The 19,753-nt window shown below is 34.7% G+C and overlaps 2 protein-coding genes across 2 annotated transcripts; one reads left to right on the forward strand and one right to left on the reverse strand.

The window, feature by feature from the left end:
• Positions 1 to 610: 610 nt before the first annotated feature.
• On the reverse strand, positions 611 to 6,271 carry LOC148303124 (STING ER exit protein). The gene is made up of 4 exons (XM_088270435.1): positions 6,072 to 6,271; positions 4,406 to 4,624; positions 2,732 to 2,898; positions 611 to 820 (listed from the first exon to the last, which is right to left on the reverse strand). Exons 1-4 carry the CDS (start codon positions 6,190 to 6,192, stop codon positions 674 to 676), a joined length of 654 nt encoding a protein of 217 aa, XP_088126561.1. The 5' UTR covers positions 6,193 to 6,271; the 3' UTR covers positions 611 to 673.
• Positions 6,272 to 6,907: 636 nt separating this feature from the next.
• Alg9 (alpha-1,2-mannosyltransferase Alg9) lies at positions 6,908 to 17,139 on the forward strand. The gene is made up of 9 exons (XM_088270479.1): positions 6,908 to 7,074; positions 7,994 to 8,151; positions 9,292 to 9,478; positions 10,362 to 10,561; positions 11,491 to 11,771; positions 12,941 to 13,095; positions 13,670 to 13,860; positions 14,495 to 14,716; positions 15,262 to 17,139. Exons 1-9 carry the CDS (start codon positions 6,941 to 6,943, stop codon positions 15,555 to 15,557), a joined length of 1,824 nt encoding a protein of 607 aa, XP_088126605.1. The 5' UTR covers positions 6,908 to 6,940; the 3' UTR covers positions 15,558 to 17,139.
• Positions 17,140 to 19,753: the final 2,614 nt, after the last annotated feature.

The raw sequence follows: 19,753 nt of genomic DNA on the forward strand, positions 1-19,753 counted from the left end.
GAACACATTTTGACATCTCAATATAGACAAAGTGTATGGAATTCTGGGTATTTACAGGACTTATGACCTGTTAAAGGCTGATCCGCACCCCAATGGTGCATAGGGCACTGGATCATATAAACAGCGTTATCTTGATCGATAACATAAAAAGGAAAGGTGATCAGCCCTCCGCTTCAGGTACCAGTCCAGGGTAATTTTTAATAAAATATTAGAGTGAAAAAATCACTTATATTTATTTGACCCCCCCTTGGGAATCAATTATTTTACACACATATAACATTCACTCTTCTACCCATGATTGACAACCACACTGCTCCAATTTTTGGAACTCCTACATATAATTTCATGATGCTATATCTAAGAGTTCACAGAAGCCATCTATTGTTGGATTGAAACACCTGTTATTTAGCATAAACCCTTTTGTTTCGATGTTTGCAAGATCCGAACACTGGATTATTGTGGACAAGTATTTAGACACACACAAAATGTTGTTCCAATTCAAATTAAATTTATAGGTCAATTAGCACCGGAAGGGAAAGGTTAAAAAAGTGGTATTACACAAAGTGAACAATGGATGATAAAGAGTGTTTTAATTAAAAAACAAATAAAGTTGTTTTTTAAATCAATTTATTTACAAATTATTAAATTAGTTAAGTTATAATTCATGATTAAACTATTTGTCTATGAGCGTTCCTCTAACTCTCTTAGCTTCTGCTTCATGTGGTCCCGGTGTTCCTACAGGCCTCTTGTTCATTCCCTTCCTTTCCAATTGTTTCTCAATAATTCTGGCATTATTTGCATAGCTGTCAGCAACTTCTCTCTGAAAAAAAAACATAGATATTAAAACACTACTGACAACGCCATCGCTAGAAATCAATAAATGAAAAGTATAACGTAATCATATATTTTTCATTCTCTGAATGTTATTGGATATATTGACCGTCCATTTTATCAGTAGAATATCTCTAAATACATACGGTATCGAACAGATTAATTGAAACAATTTTTTACTTCATAATTTCAACACCCTCTAAAAAAATGTTTTGGGGGTGTTCCTCGTATTATGGACCAGGGCTGCTTCTCTCAGTGACTGAGATGATGAATAGCGAGAAGTATCACCCAATTCTACTGGAAAAGATTCTACCAGAGATACAAAAACGAAGGTCAAATGGTAATGGAATATTTCAGCAGGATTTAACCCCCTGCCACAAATCCAAAAAAATTATGAAATTATTCACACAAAAACAATAAACTGTGTTGGACTGGTCAAGAATTTTGCCAGACATAAACCTTATTGAAAATCTATTGGAAATCTGTAAGAATCGGCTCTCCAAAATTGATTGCACTACGGTGGAAATGCTCATTTTGTCCATACTTCAGGTATGATTTCGAGACGAAAAAATGGCATCCGCGTGCCAAAACCTTTTAGCATAATAGATGCCACGAAGAGTAAAATCTTTGATTGAGCCCAAACGAGATAATATTAAATATTAATTTGTGATATAAATAATAAACAAAACATTTTACAAAACTTTTTACGAAAATACAACAACAAAAAGTTTTGTTTCAATTAATCTGTTCGATACTGTACTTGTTTTGAGACTATTCTAGTGGTAATATGAATATTATTTATCATATCAGATACTGGATTATTCACCCTATGGATGAAATATTGTTCCTCTTTATATGAAAGAAGATAGAAGTCTGAGCATCTGATGTTTCATATCAAGTTGAAATACCTATAATATTGACATCTCATCCATAGGGTGAATAATCCAGTGTCTGCTATATATTTATATTTATATTGTTAATGATCAACTGGTCAAAATAGAAGTCTCCTAAAAAATATATGTGAACTAATTCGGAATGAATTTGCTGTATTGGGGACCTCAAAATTACATATCGCTCACTCCTTTCAACAATGACATATCGCTCACTCCTTTCAAGAACGTCATAAATCAAAAATCGTCAATTTTCAGTTGTGAATGTTTTCGGAATGCCCAGAAAATGTACTATATCCCAGCAAAAGCGGCATATTTTTAACTCAATATTTACCCGCTACAGGGCAGAAAGTGATATTTTTTCATTTTGAAGAAAATGTATTGTTTAATTATTTTTTTAATTAAATTAAATATTTTTCAAATGGAGAAAAAACCTTCAGGTTTAACCTAAAAATATCTGTTGCACAGTAAAAAGTTCAATAAGTGGCTTGATATTTATTTTTAATACATTGTTTTATTTTTTTAAACTTTAAAAACGTTCTCCTGAAAAATCATGTTTTTTGATTTATGGCGTTCTTGAAAGGAGTGAGCGATATATCAAAAATTGTCAATTTCCATTTGTGCATGTTTTCGGAATGCCCAGAAAATGTACTATATCCCAGCAAAAGCGGCAAATTTTCAAACTTATTATTTACCCGCTACAGGGCAGAAAGTGTTGTTTTTGCATTTTGAAGATAAGGTATTGTATAAGAATTTTTTTAAATATACTAAATATCTTTCAAATGGAGAAAAAACCTTCAGGTTTTACCAAAAAGATCTGTTGCACAGTAAAAAGTTTGATAAGTGGCTTGATATTTATTTTTTATACATTTTATTATATTCTTAAACTTTAAAAACGATCTTCTAAAAAATCAAGATTTTTTATATATTTAGGACGTTGTTGAAAGGAGTGAGCGATATGTATTAAGCGTGAGAGTTGTTTTAAGCACCATAAGATGTATAAAACTTACCGCCTCTATTTCGTCTTCTTCTTCATCTATGGTGGACACGGTGACAGAGCTGAATTTGCCCATGTTCTTGGTGTGCTTAGTGACCATGATCTTTTTGGGTTGAGCTACGGCCACCTGTCTGTAGATGTCCGTCAGGGGACCTTCACCAGATGATTTGATTAAAGAGCCTGGATAAAAATAAAACATGAGAAGGGTAAAATGGTCTTCTTCTTCATCTTGTTGTAGGCCTTATGGCCTGTTTTTAATAGGGATTAGCCTCCTGTGAGGTCGATTCCCAACTATCGGCCCATCTCTTTGGTGGTCTGCCCGGGAGTCATCTACCATTGCCGACATAAGCCGTTGCCGGTCCCAAGCCCGGAGGAGGGTTGGTGTGCAAGGTTAGCAGCCTACATGCCTTAAAAAAGATTCAATGCTCACAGCAAAGAGAACTTAGCCTCGGTAAAACGGTATGAAATAAAAATAAAGACGGAAATCTATTGGGTTTATGTTCTATAAGTGTATCTTACTCCCTAAGGTGGAGACTGACCGGAACATTTCGTCGTAACGTAACACGTTACGATGCGAGCATTCAGGCAGTCAGTACAGCGAGCCGAGCGCTCTATCCGTAGTTTTGGATGCTCGCTGATGCTCGCCGCGGGCGATGTTACGACGTTATGTTACGACGAAATGCTCCGGTCAGTCTCCACCTTTACTGAAATATATCCAGCCTCTCATCCACTTTGAATAAATGATTAAACATTTATTCAAAGTTTTGATCAAATACTTGTTCATAAATCTGGATTATCTCCACTCAGGAGTTATTTTTAACATTTTTGACATTTCAATATAGATGAAGAAGAATATGGAAGTCTGGGCATTTACAGGGCTTACGACCGTCATAGTCTTGGAAACCAAGGCAATGATGGTCGCAATCCCTATACATGCCAAGACATCCATATCATCTACACGATTGTGTGAAAAAGATTAAACATCTGTTGAATTCTTGGTAAGGGTTAGAGGGATCAAATTTGATATGAAAATTGGCAAAAAAAATGGTTGACAGCGCTAGAGTTATAAGCCAGTCACAAAAGTCTTTCCTTCAGATGACAAAGTTTGCCCATGCTCTCTGTTAACACATTGTTTTCAGGGCGGCTTTTTCATCAACCCCGACCATAATTATACTCCGATAGTCTACCTTCTGACCCTCAGTATACTAATCACAAGTAACCACAAACTCAATTTCGATTTATACAATGTTTTCTGGCGTCTGTCACGCTATACCAAAAGTAAGCAAATAGAACGCTTATAAGCGTCTCTCGCTCTCTACCAACAGTATGTAAAATACACTTTTAACCTGTTAACCGGGCGGGACGCATAAATACGTCAAACGTAAACAATATCGCGTACGGGTAGGACATATGAATACGTCCTTGAAATATATGTTTATTATATTATATATATGGACGTATATTTTTCGAACAACAAAGGTTTTAGTCATCCATACATGTCTCGACATGAATTTAAGACACGGAGTGAATCAGTATTCGCCCGTTACAAGTTGCGTAATTGGACAGCGGACCGCCCGGTTAACAGGTTAAGCATTTCCCGCAAACAATGAGTCAAAAGAGAGGATCAAAATTAATTAGTATGACAAAGTTTGCCCATACTCTCTGTTAGGAGAGAGGTTAACCTTACCTTTGATGATGAAGTTGATATTGCTGGACGTGTCATGTTTGTAGTATATTGGCAGACTGCACTTCTTGCACTTCAGTCTGAACTGACGCTCTATGCCTTCGGGCCACTTCAAGTAAACCGGTTCATCCTCGTCGCATGTGATCTTGTGCGCATGTTTTGCTCCGTCTATGACCCTGGCGCCATCTTTTTTTCTCAACGGCAACTTTTCTATAGCGCAGTCTGGAATTAAAAAAGAAGTACCATCATTAACCCTTTGCACTCGAGACTTTTTTATGTATGACATACCAGTAACTCGAGCGTACTTTTTTGCAAATTTGACAAAAATAGTTGAGTTTAGAAAAAATTATTAAAAAATCTGGAAATGGGTATCACGCAAATTGACAATAAAACCAAATGATAAGTGTGGTGGACAAAAATGGTTTATTTAAGAAAAAGACAATTGGTTACTATTTTACAATTTTATTGTCTTTCAATGTATGGTATCTAACAAAACAATCGCCCAAATACATCCTAGGCTGCCCAGGACAACTCTCATGCCTTTGCCAATTTTTGTCCCTCCGAGAGCAAACCACACAGTCTCTTTTTGATCTTATACGCAAAACATGTAGTTTGCCATCCAGGCGGACCTCAGTTGAAGAAGTAGACGGCCTACTTGATATCTGCCGAAAGTCCCTACAAACTGATCTACTGAAGTTTTCACAAACTTTGCTAGTGACTCAATGCTAGCAAGGACCTTAAGCAACTGGCGGGACAGAATTGTACCTGCGTTAGTACGTATCCCGGCCTTTTATTATTTAGACAACGGTACATAGTGGCGACATATCGCCCACTCCTTTCAAGAACGTCATAAATCAAAAATTGACAATTTTCAGTTGTGCGTGTTTTCGTAATGCCCAGAAAATGTACTATATCCCAGCAAAAGAGGCATATTCTTAACTTAATATTTACCCTCTACAGGGCAGAAAGTGTTGTTTTTGCATTTTGAGAAAAATGTATTGTTTATTTATTTTTTTTAAATATACTAAATATTTTTCAAATGCAGAAAAAATCTTCAGGTTTTACCTAAAAAGATCTATTGCACAGTAAAAAGTTCAATAAGTGGCTTGATATTTATTTTTCATACATTGTGTTATATTTTTAAACTTTAAAAACGTTCCCCTGAAAAATCAAGTTTTTTGATTTATGACGTTCTTGAAAGGAGTGAGCGATATAGTCGCCAACCGATTTACTGGACAATTTACCATGTCGACATATTGTCCCCATTTGAGTGCAAAGGGTTAACACATTTCAGACGGGTATTTTTTACGCCTGCGGCAAATTAGTTTATGAATATGTGCAATGAAATGCTTAATGAAATAGACATCAATAATGTTTCTTTGAATACGTTTAAAAGAAATATTGTTGATGTCTATTTGACCAGTTGATAAAGAAATGTTCTATATACTTATACTTTTAGGTGGAAACCTATAATTGAAATTGTTTTTTTTTTTGTTATTTTGTAATCATTTGATGATTAAGTTTCCATTCATGTTTTTAAAGTCTTCAGAGCAATATTTTGTTGAATAATATGTGAATATTTGTAAACTTCACACAAAAATAAAGGCATACTAAATTCAATCGATAATATAGGTTTATAAAAAATAAAAACAAGTATTTGAGGTTATACCCAATATCAAAGACATTTGGCCACATAAACAATAATAAATATGTAATGGCTTTGTTTCACTGTATTCCTCCTGGTCCTTTGTATCTGAACACACAATACTTCGTGATACTACTTTCGGCATTTTAAAAAAATATATCAAACACTAAAATATAATCACAACAAAACGCGAACACTTTTGACACTTTCAACAATTTTGTCGATTTTGATTTTGACCGAATGTGGAATTGCCAATAAAGAATATTGTTAATTAGACATTCTCAAAAGTAGGTACTAATTTTTCAAATGCGCATCTAAAAACCAACTAACCATCAAACTTATTCTCGCGGGGATAGGCAGAGAAAATAGAGCGCCACACTAATCTGCCTTTAAAAACAGTCCTCGCCTCTTCCATATTTATGCATCTCCTCATACGTATCCTCCGATTATTTCGATTTCTGGCCTGACCACTTTTCGAAAATCGATTCCGGCTAAACTAATACTTTTATTACGAAGGTAGACAAAAATTCATCCCAAAGCTACAATACGAAGAATAAGAATTCAAAACCCTTATCCGCACACCAATGGAGCATAGGGCACTGCAAAATATAAACGCACAATCCACATAAAGGAAAGGTGATCAGCCTTTCGCTTCAGGTACCAGTCCAGGGTAATATAGAATAAATTAAAAATCACATATTTATTTGACTCCCTGGGAATCGAACCCGGGACCTCCAGAACGGTAGCCGAGCTTGCTGACCATTACACTACGGGGAGGCGGATGAAAATACGAACAAAAAGAATAGGAAATCAAATAATAAATCATTGTGAAGATCGGGCAACACAGAATATTCATCTGTCAAAGCACTTGTCAAAAAACTGTGAATGGCGAAATGCCGCCTATTTCATATATTCGCCAGCGCAATTTACAAGCTAAAAATGGAAGTAAAAAGGTTACATCCCCTAAACAAAGGACAACGACGAAAAGTTTGATAGGAAAACATCCTTCCAAAAATGGAGAGCCTCGGTATGACTGTTTTTATTCAAGACATTCTATTTGTATTTTTTAAATCTTTATCTCTGATCGTGTCAGCTTTTTTGCTTAGCTCAGCAGTGTACAAAGTCAAATGTGTTTTATTTATCTTGTTTTGTTATTTTTAATAGGTAACTTATGAATGTACACGTGTGATTTTTTTTATTCACTCTTTAAAAACCATACATGTGTTTACATTTTAAAATAAGCAATATTAACATAGAAAATGTTTATTTTGGCGATATTTATTATGTTTATTGATGTTTTTCTGGGGGTTTCACTGCTGAGGTATGTATATAATGTTCATTTATTAATAAAACATTAATTTTTATCCTGTTGATTGATCGACGGCAATAAATAATATATTTATAGTCTTTTCACGCTTAAAGTTGCAATTCTAAATAAATCTAATAATTAGTTTTTAAATATCGGCAAGAAAATCCCCCATAGCATATTTTTGTGTCCTTTTTGTATATAAATAAACTAATATATTGATTTCTTGAATGTTTTTCACAGATTCTTTGTGGCACATTTTATAAACTTTATAAACTTGTTTTAACCACTTTTTTTTTTTATTGGTACAGTTTAACCAACCGGTTTCGACAAGAACCTTGTCATCATCAGGGTTTACTAAATTCTAAATCAAACACAGATTTTTTGAGTCTGCTTAGTTGTATTTTATTAACAAAAACACATAAAAAAAAATATATTGTGACAATTGTTTCGCCTTGTTAGGGCATTATCAAACAAACTTAGTAGAATAAAAAAAATCTGTGTTTGATTTAAAATTAATACATAAATTAAAATGAGGTTCTACAAATTAAACGCCAAATCCAGAAATAAATGAAATCCACTATTTGGAAATAAATATTTAGACACTCGAAATATTGTTACTAATGTATTAGTTAAACAGGGAGGTGACGGTCACAGAGGCCCCCAGCAATGTGTCCCTTCCTGGCGGTGCCGCAGCCTTCCGGGCCCTCCTGTCTGCCCGATTCTGCGCCGCTATGTGGTGTCACATCACTGACTGCGATGAGGTCTTCAACTACTGGGAACCACTTCACTTCTTGGGTGATCAACTTTTGTTAAATTTTCACCTATTTATTGTAAGTACAGACAGTTGGTAGAATTCCATTTTAAATTTTTGGGTAATAAAACCAAAATTGAACATGGTTATTGGATTGAATTCTACTTTTATATGTAAATAAAAGTAGAATTCAATCCAATAACCTTGTTTAATTTTGGATACATTACCCAAAAATAAATTTCACTTTTTGAATTCAGTTACCTTAGTGCCTAATTCAATTTCTAATAATGATATTTATGGCATATATAGGGGATGAAGAAGAACACCTGTAGTTGATATATTGTGTAGTGTGGTTGAATCATTTATTGTCCGTCTCCGTAGTACAATGGTCTGCACGCTCAGCTGTTGTTCTGGATGTCCTGGGTTCGATTCCCAGGGAGGGGTTCAAATAAACAAAAGTGATTTTTTCTCTTTTATATTTATTCAATATTACCCTGGACTGGTACCTAAAGCAGAAGTCGTATTAGTTGCGTCACTGATGGAGGAATGAGATAGTAGCTTCTGGTGGCTCGGCCTTATATACTCTCCTAGATCCTTTTCTCCTGTCCAGACAATGTGTTATCGCCAGATGTCATTTGATCCTTGAGTTGATTGACCGAACACGGTAGATATTGCATCAGCTGTGTGAAGTCACGACAGTCATTCCATTGTTCTTTTTAGATAATACATTCTGAAATTTGCTCCCGCACATGTGTTATCGTAAACCAAGCAATAGAAATGGATCTTCCTCGAAAGATATCTAGAGCAAGACCTAAAAATTCATGGATGCTGCAAAGACAGAACATGGTTTGAAGACATGGCCTAGGTGACGTTGTCCATGACAGAACGGCTGCCGAAACTTAAAACACAGTAAGGAATATTTTTTTACGTTTTCTTTGCATTTTTAGACTAAGTAGAATCTACTTAGTCCAAAAATGCAAAAAAAACGTACTTAAAAATAAAGTTCCTTACTGTGTTTTGAGTTTGGACAGCCGAGAAGGACCTACAGCCTGAAGACGAGGAGACCTGACCCCAGCAGTCTACAAAGACGATAAGTTGGGATGTAGCCAGGAAGAAGAAGCACGTGTGTTATCACTAGATGTCATTTGATCCTCGAGTTGACTGACCTGACAGATATGTTACAGTGTACGGATGGGGGCTCCAGACTTGGGAGTATAGTGCGGAGTTTGCCCTCCGCTCCTACGCCTCCCTGTGGTGGGGAGGGGCTCCAGCCGCCATACTGGGGCACGCCGCGGGAGCTCCCGTGGCCTTCTATGTCACCCGCTGCGTGTTGGCTTTCGCGACGGCCTCAGCAGACCTCTACTTCTACAAGTGAGCGACTTAACACTACAATAACTATTTGTCACCCAACAAACAATGTAAAAACTTTATTTTATGTATTAAATGTTAAATCAGACTGATTCTTTGAGTCTACTAAGTTGTATTTTATTGTTAAAAAGACATAAAAAATTAATTTTGTGCCAATTGTTTCACCTAGCTATGGCATTTTCAAACAAAATGCCATAACTAGGCGAAACAATTATCACAAAATTTATTTTTTATGTGTTTTTTATCAATAAAATACAATTTAGTAAACTCAAAAAATCAGTGTTTGATTTAACATTTAATACATAAATTAAATTGGAGTTCTACAAATTAAACGCCAAATCTATAAATAAAAAACTTAATGCTCAGTACCTACTTAACTTCACACAATTTTTGCAATAAAGATATTCTTCTTCCGATAATCAATTCTTCCAATACTAAGTATTTGCAGTGCCATCACTGTTGGAGTAGACCAAAGCACACTCTTCTGTCCTGACATACATTCCTGGCTTCCTTCATGTCCATACATTACGTAGACTTTTGATATAACTGGATTTCAAGTTCCGGGTTGACCTCGTCATGCCAAGACTTTTTCGGCCATCCTCTTTTTGTCCTCCCACTCACATTTACCATATATGTATACTTTCTTAGTCATTCTTTCTGTTATTATTAGTTATTCTGCAACAACAACAAACAAAAAAAAAAACAATTTCTTCACTTGAAATCGCTCCATCTTCTCTTGAAATCCTTTGCGTTTTGAGTTCTCCTTTTCCGTAGATTTCTCTCCCCTTAAATAGTTTGTTTGCCCCTACAGTGAAGCACTTGACATGTATTGACCCCTGGGATCAATTCCTAATTAATTTTGTCTACCATATATTTCCATCCCTAGGGCTATCGCCGAAGAATTTGGAGTCCACGTGGCCCGGCTATGGTTCGCTCTGACGCTGGCGAGCACCGGGTCCTTCATCAGCTCGTCGGCATTTCTTCCGAGCGCGTGGTGCTCCACCCTGACTACCCTGGCCCTCGCCGCATGGTGGAAGAAGAACTACCCACTGGCCGTTGTAGCTGTAGCCGTCAGTACACTCATGGGTATGATGAAATTTTTGGACAGCCCTGATACAAAGTATTTAAAATTTTGAAAAAACTGTCTGCAGTTACAGTAAATACATTTTCATACAGTTTTTTTAAGTTAAAAGATAAATATTTGTGTTTTTATAATTTAAAAAAAAATACTCCAATTTCATACTATTTCTGTAAGCCTAAGCGGCGCATTATTAGACATAGTTATGAAATTGTGGTAGAGTGGGTTCGAACTGAGAAACTCTCACTCAAGAGTCCACGACACTAACCACGAGACCACAATCCGACATAGTTCATATGAAAATGTATTTTTTACATGAGAGTTTTTTAAAAATAATTTTCTATATTTTACCCACGAGCCAAAAAAACAGCATACTGCTTATTAATAAATTAAACTAAAAAGCTAAATTTTCACTTAAATATAACCTTTAGTACACAAGATTATTATAAAATTGTTTTACACTAAGCATTATTTTACATGCGAAAATGGATGGCCGCATTCTTGCCAAATTTGACTGGAAAATACCCCGACACAGATTTGTTTATTCTTATTTATTTATATATTTCATCATACACAATGATTACAAATTGCAATAATGTGCTTTTACTAGGTTTTCCCGTGCCGAGGGCACATTTTACATTACTTATATTCACAAATAGTACTGGGGGATATAGAAATAGTAAAAGAGAGATAACTCATTCAAATATGCAATATTTTGACAATGATTTATTTATTTATTGTAACTGCAGACAGTTGGTAGAATTCCATATTAAATTGTTGGGTAATATATCCAAAATTAAACAAGGTTTATTGGATTGAATTCTACATTTATTTATGTATATGTTAATACGTGACGCGTTTCGTCTTATTAAGACATTATCATACACTACTGCAAGCAGTGATTTATTTTTCCACCCAACAATGATTTATTTTCCAGGTTGGCCGTTTGCCGCTCTTCTCGGCGTACCCATTGCGATAGACCTGGCGTTCCGCCAGCCCGGGCAGTTCATCACGCTACTGCGATGGGCCTTGCTCAGCATTACCTTCATCCTGGGTCCGCTGGTGTACGTCGACTCCTCGTACTACGGGCGGCTGGTCATCGCGCCCCTCAACCTGCTGAGGTACAATGTCTTCTCGGACCGCGGACCGGACCTGTACGGAGTGGAGTCGTGGACTTTCTACTTTGTGAACGGGTTCCTGAATTATAATATCATTTGGGTAAGTTGCAGTTCGATACATTGATTAGAGAATTAGTGATAATAATAATAATAATTTTGTATAATTTGTATAGCGCTATCTTCGTTAAATACAACCTCAAGGGATTGCATTTTGACTACTTGCATTTTGACTACATTCAGTCTACTTTCATGCTTCACTTCCATACATTAGAACTAGATCCAGGATTCTGTTGTGCAAATGTGCGGTAAAACGATGTATGATAAATGTTCAAATTGTGAAATAAGGAAAGAATGCAACATTGAAATAAGCATTATCGATAAAATTAAGAAAGGTGTGTTGAGATGGTTTGGACACGTGGAACAAATGAGTGGGGAAAGAATGGTAAAACAAATTTATGAGGGATGAAAATTCGGCATGATCAAGTATTTCAAATACTTAAAGGGGTCTGGTCAGAAGTGGGTATAATTTTCGGATATGTTTGAGGAGATGCATGAATGTGGAAGAGCTGAAGAATGTTTTCAAAGACAGAGTAGTGTGGCGTTTTATTTTCTCTACCTACCCCTGCACTGAAGCGGCGTGATGGTTAATTAGTTAGTTAGTTAGACAGGCGCCGTGGCGTAGTTGGGTAGACGCTCGACTGCGAAACTGGCATCGCGGGTTCGATTCCTGCCAATTGCAAAATGAATGAAGAAAGATTTTTTTTCAATTGGTCTGGGTGTTTGTGTTGTATTTTTCACATTTACCTTCCCTATCCCTACCATCCTACCTGCACAGGCATCTAAAATAGACGCTTTGCGGTCTATTCCATTACTTACTAAGTTACTTACTACCTCGAGGATGTGTGATTTGATTGGGTAAAAGGCGATTACAGAAATGATTTACCTATACCCTTATACCCTTTACTTTGACTAAATTATATTGTATACCCACACACAGGTCATGCCTTTGTGGGATCTTTTTTTGTATTCATTTTTATATTTTATTCATATTTTTTTGTATTTCAATTTATTTTATGTAATGCAAAAGAATTAAAAAAAATTAAATAAAATAAATTTTAAAAAAATAATTGCATTTTAGGTTTTTTCTGAAGATTGTCTCACTCTCACCGTTTCTAACTACTAATGGAAGAGCATTCCACGCCACCGGTCTCAGAAGAGCAAAGGCACACTCGCCATTTTTTTAAAAATATATGATTTGTTTTACTGTAGATAATGGCATTGCTGTGTCCCTTCTTCTTGATGCTGTACCACTCTCTCCCGAGTACCCGGCCGCGAGCGTATACCTGCCAGCCGTATTGGCTCAGCCTGTTTCCGCTGTATTCCTGGCTACTGGTGTTCTTTTCTCAGCCGCACAAAGAGGAGAGGTAAACCATCAATTTATTTTATTTATCCTAGCCGGCTCGAATAGGGGCATCGAAATCCCCCATTTATGAATTTTAATTCCATAACTTCAGTATTATAAGAGCTACTTAGTCCATATTTTTTGTAATCTTAAAAGTCTGCCATGCGCTGGGTAGGACGTGACTCTATGACTCACATGACGGAGATTTAAGAGCTACGATATAGGATGTCAATACAAATATGAACTGGGGTTTTTTGGTTTGCTTCGGATACTGTGTAATTTTTGGATGATCAGTTCGGGAAAGGTTTTTGGAAAGGAAATTTGTATGTTTGGCTCAAAACTCGCAAACAGCAAAACCCTATCAACAACTCTTAGCAACTATGTATCTTTCTTCCCCATGATGGTAGCTTTTGACCGAGCAGTATTTGTGGACAATGCATATGCCGTATCTTGCCAATCTGATCACCGCTCAAGTGTTTAAACTTGTTTACGTAAACACTTGCTGTAAACAGCGTGATGGTAGTAGCAATGTATATGAATGGCTGTAACATCCCAGGAGCACAAGAGTTGAGAGGTTGAACAATTCATATTTCTAGATTCCTGTTTCCCGTGTACTCCATGATTTGCCTGTGCGGTGCTATAGCTGTGGACTGCGGCCAGAAGCTTTTCATTCGCTACCGCTCTGCCGTCCGCTCCTTCTTCGGATCCCGCCACTCCGGGAAGGGAGACTCTCAAAACTTCGCCACACACATCATGGTCGCTTTCATTATAGTCGCTACAACTCTTAGTAAGTTATGTTTCTGTTACATAGGTCAATGATTGTATGCACTTTGTTTGATCTGAATAAAGTCCTCAACGAAACGCGATGGCAAGCACTACATGGAATATTTTTTATTTAGAATAGGTATAACTAGGTCACACATTTTCAACCTTTTTTGTCTAGCGCTCCCCTGACAAAATTTCTCATTAATAAAGGGAAGAAAATTGCTACAATGTTCCCTTATAGAGAGGGGAAGGAATAAAAATATATTGCTCAGTCCCAAGCCATCTTTTCTTTCTCTTGGGGCCCTGAAAGTTCTCTCCAGTGATGTTTTGATGTTTTGTATCAGAATACTAGATGCCTTAAAACAATGTTTTGTTTGTATGAGATATAGAAGAAAAAAAATACTGTCTAAAAACATTAAATCAGTAAAGGATACTAAATTCAAGGTTAACTTAAGATTTTTAATATAAGGTTACTTAGTAAATACCACTATTTCTTAAAATCCGTTGTGACATGATAGATAGTGGTATTTACCAAGTAAGCTTAAATTAAAAAATGGATAGATTTAATCACTAAGTGACTGCAGAATCAATTAAGTTCTTATCAAGACATGCTCTGTGAGTTGCCCTCCTTGTTATGCAGGAATATTGCCTTCCAGGTGTGTCTAGAAGCGTGGCCCTGTACCGCAACTACCACAGCCCCATGGACGTGCTCCGCAGCCTGCCCGAGGACCCGGCAGGCCCCCGGATTGTGTGCTACGCCAAGGACTGGCACCGATTCCCGTCCAGCTTCCTATTCCCGGACCGCAACTACCGAGTGGGCTTTGTCAAGTCACATTTCCAGGGAATGCTGCCGGCGTACTACTCTCAGCTCAAAAATGGTGGGCTCTCATTTGATATTTATCTATATTTTTTATTTATGTAATATAGTTGCGAGAGTTTTTTAAAAATATATAACTATTTATTTTCTAGACATTTCTACTTTACAATCTTAAAACTAATTATGCTGTTCTCTCCAATAAAGAGACTAAGCTCTTGTGCTTGGAGAAGGAATAACACTTATTATTTATTGTTTATTTTTATGGGTGATGTTAAAACAGTTAAATCTGTTGACATATTCTTGTACATGTCAACAAGTTTAACGTTTCCGGGAGTATGGAAGTAAATGAACGTCTATGCGAATTTTCCTTAAAGAAGTATCGACGTTAATGAACGTCGAAGTTCATCTGTCAGTTAGTATGATGTAACTTGTATAGCAATGACATCTGTGGATTTCTCTCCAGAAAAAGTCGGACATCAATTTTTGTACTCCCGGAAAGGTTAATTTAAAAAAATTCTGCAATTCCCTTAGAATATAGGTATACCCTCACTACTTAGTATGAAAGAATACTTTGTTGATGATTGTTCTTTTAAATTTCCATTTCAGCTACCGCCCTGTCCCCGGATCATTTCAACGACATGAACCTCGAAGACGTACGTCAGTATACCGACATTTCAAACTGCCACTACCTCGTGAGCTCCACAATTGGAGAAACCACGGACCTTGAGCCAAACTACTCACTAGACACCGAAAACTGGACCATCGTGGCATCTCTTCCATTTCTCGATACCAACAAATCAGACAAATTCTTCAGAGCCTTTTATATTCCATTCCTTTCCGACATGCACATCACGTTCGGGGAACTGCAGTTATTGAAAAGTACCAAACTGAAAGGATCCTGAAGTACGTATGACAATGTGACGGATTTTTAAGGGAACAGTTGTCGGGATTTGGTCATTAGCAATTATTGATCAGTTTCCTTGTTGAAAATAAATGAGGGCGTTCTAAGCAAACACGGCAGTCTTCAATTCTATTTTTGGCATTTGACATTTATATTTGGAGAGTATAAATGTCAGATGTAAAAGATAATACTCTCCAAATAGTAAATCTTCTATTTTATTTTTGGCATTTAACATTTTCGAGAATATTAATATCACATGTAAAAGATATCATTCTCTAAATAGTAAACCTTCAGTGTTATTTTTGGCATTTGACATTTATATTTGCAGAATAATGTAAAGGATATTAGTCTCTAAAACGTAAACCTTTACATATTTGCACAACTAGAAAATAAAACTAAATTTTTACGTTGCTGTTCCTCATAAACCATAAAAATTCATTAAACTCTTTATTCTTTTTTATGACAAATATTGATTTTATTTGGCATGTGTAAAATGCAGATAATTTGTTTGGATTTAAAAAAAAGACAAGATAGGCCTATATGATGCATTTTATATTTAAAAAATCTCACTACATACCACTCATTGTACGCACTTGTGTATACTTTTTTCGATGAGTGATATAATGTAGTTTTTATTTAACAATAAATAAAAACCGTAGAATAAGGCATATTCTATGGTCGTAGGCTTGTATAAACAGTGGATGGTAAGCAGTTATGGATTAATTCTATCCTCGTTATCTACCACATCTGATTTTCACCATAGACTTGTTTTCATGTTTTCCATTTACGAGGCGTTATCTAAATCTTTGGAGACCAATAAAGAAACTAAACGATTTTGGAGATTGGCATGTTTGTTTCGGATGTCCTAAAAATTTGATTAGAAGGTTTTTTGTAACTTTATATGTAATAGTTTTGAATTGTAGATATAACAAATACGTACTGATTTATTAAATCTATATTTGTAATATCGTAGTCATACAGGGGAAAGTGACCAAGTGCATTTTTTACAAAAACGTGATCATTGACTATTTGATATCTTACTAGCTTAATATTGCCCTAGAAAAAATCCCAAAGGATTTTAAACTTGGAAGTATAATTTATTGACTTGTTAAAAATGACTAACTGCATTGATGGTTATTTTCTAGCCAAGCAAAAGTGACTTAAATAGCCCTCCTGAACATTTTATGTTTTGTTAGTTAGTTACTTTCTCCTGTACGACTACAATATGTACATTAATTGTCAATATATTAACTCAATATATTATACAAGTACTATCTAAAACTGTTGTGCAACTTTGTTTGATAATTTTATGATACATATAGATTTGACAGTACCATTGTGATTTTGATTTTTGTTATGTTAAAATAACTTTATGATTATTTTTTAAATATTTTATGACACGTGTTTCAATGAAAATCGCATCACAAAATAATTAATAATGGTAATCTTACAAAGTTAATCAAATTGATTTAATGGATCAGTGTTAGAATTCATGTATTAAGTGCCTAAAAATTGTGAATTATCTATCTTCTGGTTAACGAATTCATAAATCAGAAAACAATATGTAGAAAGAAAAATAAAAAGGTTTTTAAAATTTGGTTTCTTGGACTTATCCTTGTTAATTAATTTTTTCAGGGGCTGTTTATTTTTTTAAACACTACTCAAGTCAGATCTTTTTTCTTTGTTACTTTTTAGCGAGTTTTCTTTTTTTAAATTGTATTTTATTGATTTCATATTGGGAAACTTAGTAAAATGTTGTATTAATAATAAGATAATGTTTCGAAACACAAAAGACATATCGCTCACTCCTTTCAAGAACGACATAAATCAAAAAACTTGATTTTTCAGGAGAACGTTTTTAAAGTTTAAAAATATAATACAATGTATTAAAAATACATATCAAGCCACTTATTGAACTTTTTATTGTGCAACAGATATTTTTAGGTAAAACCTGAAGGTTTTTTCTCCATTTGAAAAATATTTAATATATTAAAAAAAAAATAATTAAACAATACCTTTTCTTCAAAATGCAAAAACAACACTTTCTGCCCTGTAGCTGGTAAATATTGAGTTAAAAATATGCCTCTTTTGCTGGAATATAGTGCATTTTCTGGGCATTTTGAAAATATGCACAACAGAAAATTGTCAATTTTTGATTTATGACGTTCTTGAAAGGAGTGAGCGTTATGTACACTCGGCAATAATACCTATAATTAAAATTACTAAAAAAGAAGAGGGAATATTAACCAATTAACCAAAAATATTTTCATTATGTCTTAATGAAAATTTGAGTGTTTTAATTTAATAAGTTAAAGTTTTATATCTTATTAAAATTTAAGTGTTGCCGTAAAAAGTAAATCAGCGCCCTTATTTACTTTTTTTCTTGCACATTCACTTTTTTCTATTATTGTCTTTGGTCTACATATTTCTACTTTAAATTTATGGATTAAATTTTTAAAATGAACATTTTTGCATCATTTGAATATTATATTTTAATCATGATCAAATTAATATTGTTTATTATTGTTATTCTTATAACAATGTTATTTAACCATCCGAATTAAGTCATAGTTAATGTGGTGTGTAATCTGTAATAAAAAAGTCTTGTGCGTAATCATAAATTTTATATTTACACATTTGTATGTGATAAGGTAGATTGTATTATATTTCGATGTCTATATTATACATTACAAATATTTTAAATGGTTCTTGACAGAGATGCGTTTACAGTCCAGTTTGATGTTACTTCATATTAATCTTTAGTCACAGAAATAGATATTAATATAAAATATTTTATAAATACTTTGTAATTATTCATGTAAACCATTTCTTTGAAATCTTGAACATCATGAACATGAATATTTCAACTATCAAAAGTGTTTTCTTCAATAGACAAATTTGTATGTATGTGCATATATTTAATTAGATGGTGGATTGATATATCACTGAACTCTAACAACGAAATCTTAAATTTCTAGAAATAAAATCTTAGGTAATTATCAATTATTGTAAAAATCATAACTTAAAATTCAGACTGAATTTTTCTCTTATGTAAAGTTTTTTTTTTACTCACTGGCTATTGTTTCTTTTCCCTCAAAATGTGGCCATAGTCTATCCACAAATACAAGGCAATTCACCTGTCAAATTACTGGTTAAAGCACATTTTTATCTTTCAATCCTATTTTTTTGGTAGCAGATTCAAGCAATTTTGAATAAATATTAAAGCGAAACAATCACTAGTCTTTATGCTGCCACCAAAGACAAATATGGACTTCAGATAAATGTCACCCAGAGGGCGCTTGTCCACTACCCGGAATTTTACCGTTCGGCAGTCCGGTTTTGAAAAATGAAAGCGACTATAACAGTTTAGCATGATCGAATTTACGCGCAACGTGTTCACGCACCGATCAAGAGCTCCGATCCGAAGAAAGATGGACAAAAGCACAAGCCAATCCAAGCCAATCGTGGTTTTAAAACGCTAACTGACGTGCCGGACGGCAAAATTACACGGAATTCCGGGTAGTGGACAAGCGCCCAGACTGACCAAATGACAAATGTAAATTTGCTGGGAAATATGAATACATAATAAGTTATTTTCCTCAGAGCTATTAAGTGATTTGAAATGTTATATAATTGTAAAATTGTCTGATTTAGATGTCATCAGTAAAAGCTTGTTAATTTGAAGAATGCTCATTAAAATTTTGCCATAATGTGAAAAATATTACATAATTTTGGTCCCTCCAGTGAATTTTTTCACTCAAAAAATTGATGATGTGAAAAAGTCTGATAATTTGAAATTCAAAAAAGTATTTTGCTCGAAATTCAATTTTCGCGTAAACTTACAAAGAGTGAAAAAAATTATTTTGTAAAATCAAAAAAAGAATTTCCGAAAGGAATCTAATGATTTTAAATAGGTATCCATTAGTTTCACTGCTTCTGTTATTTCGTCTACATAAATTACGATTTTCTTTCGAAACATCGTCATGCATCAATTTGTACCCACATAAAAAAAAAAATTTTTTTTTTTACTATTTCTCCAATTTCAAATTAATAAACTTTTACTATATTATAATTAATTTCAATTGTGATTAACTAACTAACCATCACGCCGCTTCCCCGCAGGGGTAGGCAGAGAGAATAGAGTGCCACACCACTCTGTCCTTGCAAACATTCTTCGCCTCTTCCACGTTCATGCAT

This window comes from Brachycentrus maculatus, unplaced genomic scaffold (genome assembly GCF_059751285.1).
Source record: "Brachycentrus maculatus isolate JH-2025_06_01 unplaced genomic scaffold, ASM5975128v1 h1tg000386l, whole genome shotgun sequence".
In the NCBI taxonomy this organism is placed as follows: Eukaryota; Metazoa; Arthropoda; class Insecta; order Trichoptera; family Brachycentridae; genus Brachycentrus; species Brachycentrus maculatus.

Bases quoted from the DNA above. Each gene is read 5' to 3' on its own strand.
- LOC148303124 (XM_088270435.1), bottom strand. From the start codon at position 6,192: ATGCCGAAAGTAGTATCACGAAGTATTGTGTGTTCAGATACAAAGGAC. The intron at 4,625-6,071 runs GTATAACCTCAA...TTTTAATTCCAG, and splicing joins CCAAATGTCTTTGATATTGG to ACTGCGCTATAGAAAAGTTG. The intron at 821-2,731 runs GTAAGTTTTATA...TTTTTTTTTCAG, and splicing joins AAGAAGACGAAATAGAGGCG to AGAGAAGTTGCTGACAGCTA.
- Alg9 (XM_088270479.1), top strand. From the start codon at position 6,941: ATGCCGCCTATTTCATATATTCGCCAGCGCAATTTACAAGCTAAAAAT. The intron at 8,152-9,291 runs GTGATCAACTTT...GATATGTTACAG, and splicing joins GGAACCACTTCACTTCTTGG to TGTACGGATGGGGGCTCCAG. The intron at 13,861-14,494 runs GTAAGTTATGTT...ATTGCCTTCCAG, and splicing joins TATAGTCGCTACAACTCTTA to GTGTGTCTAGAAGCGTGGCC.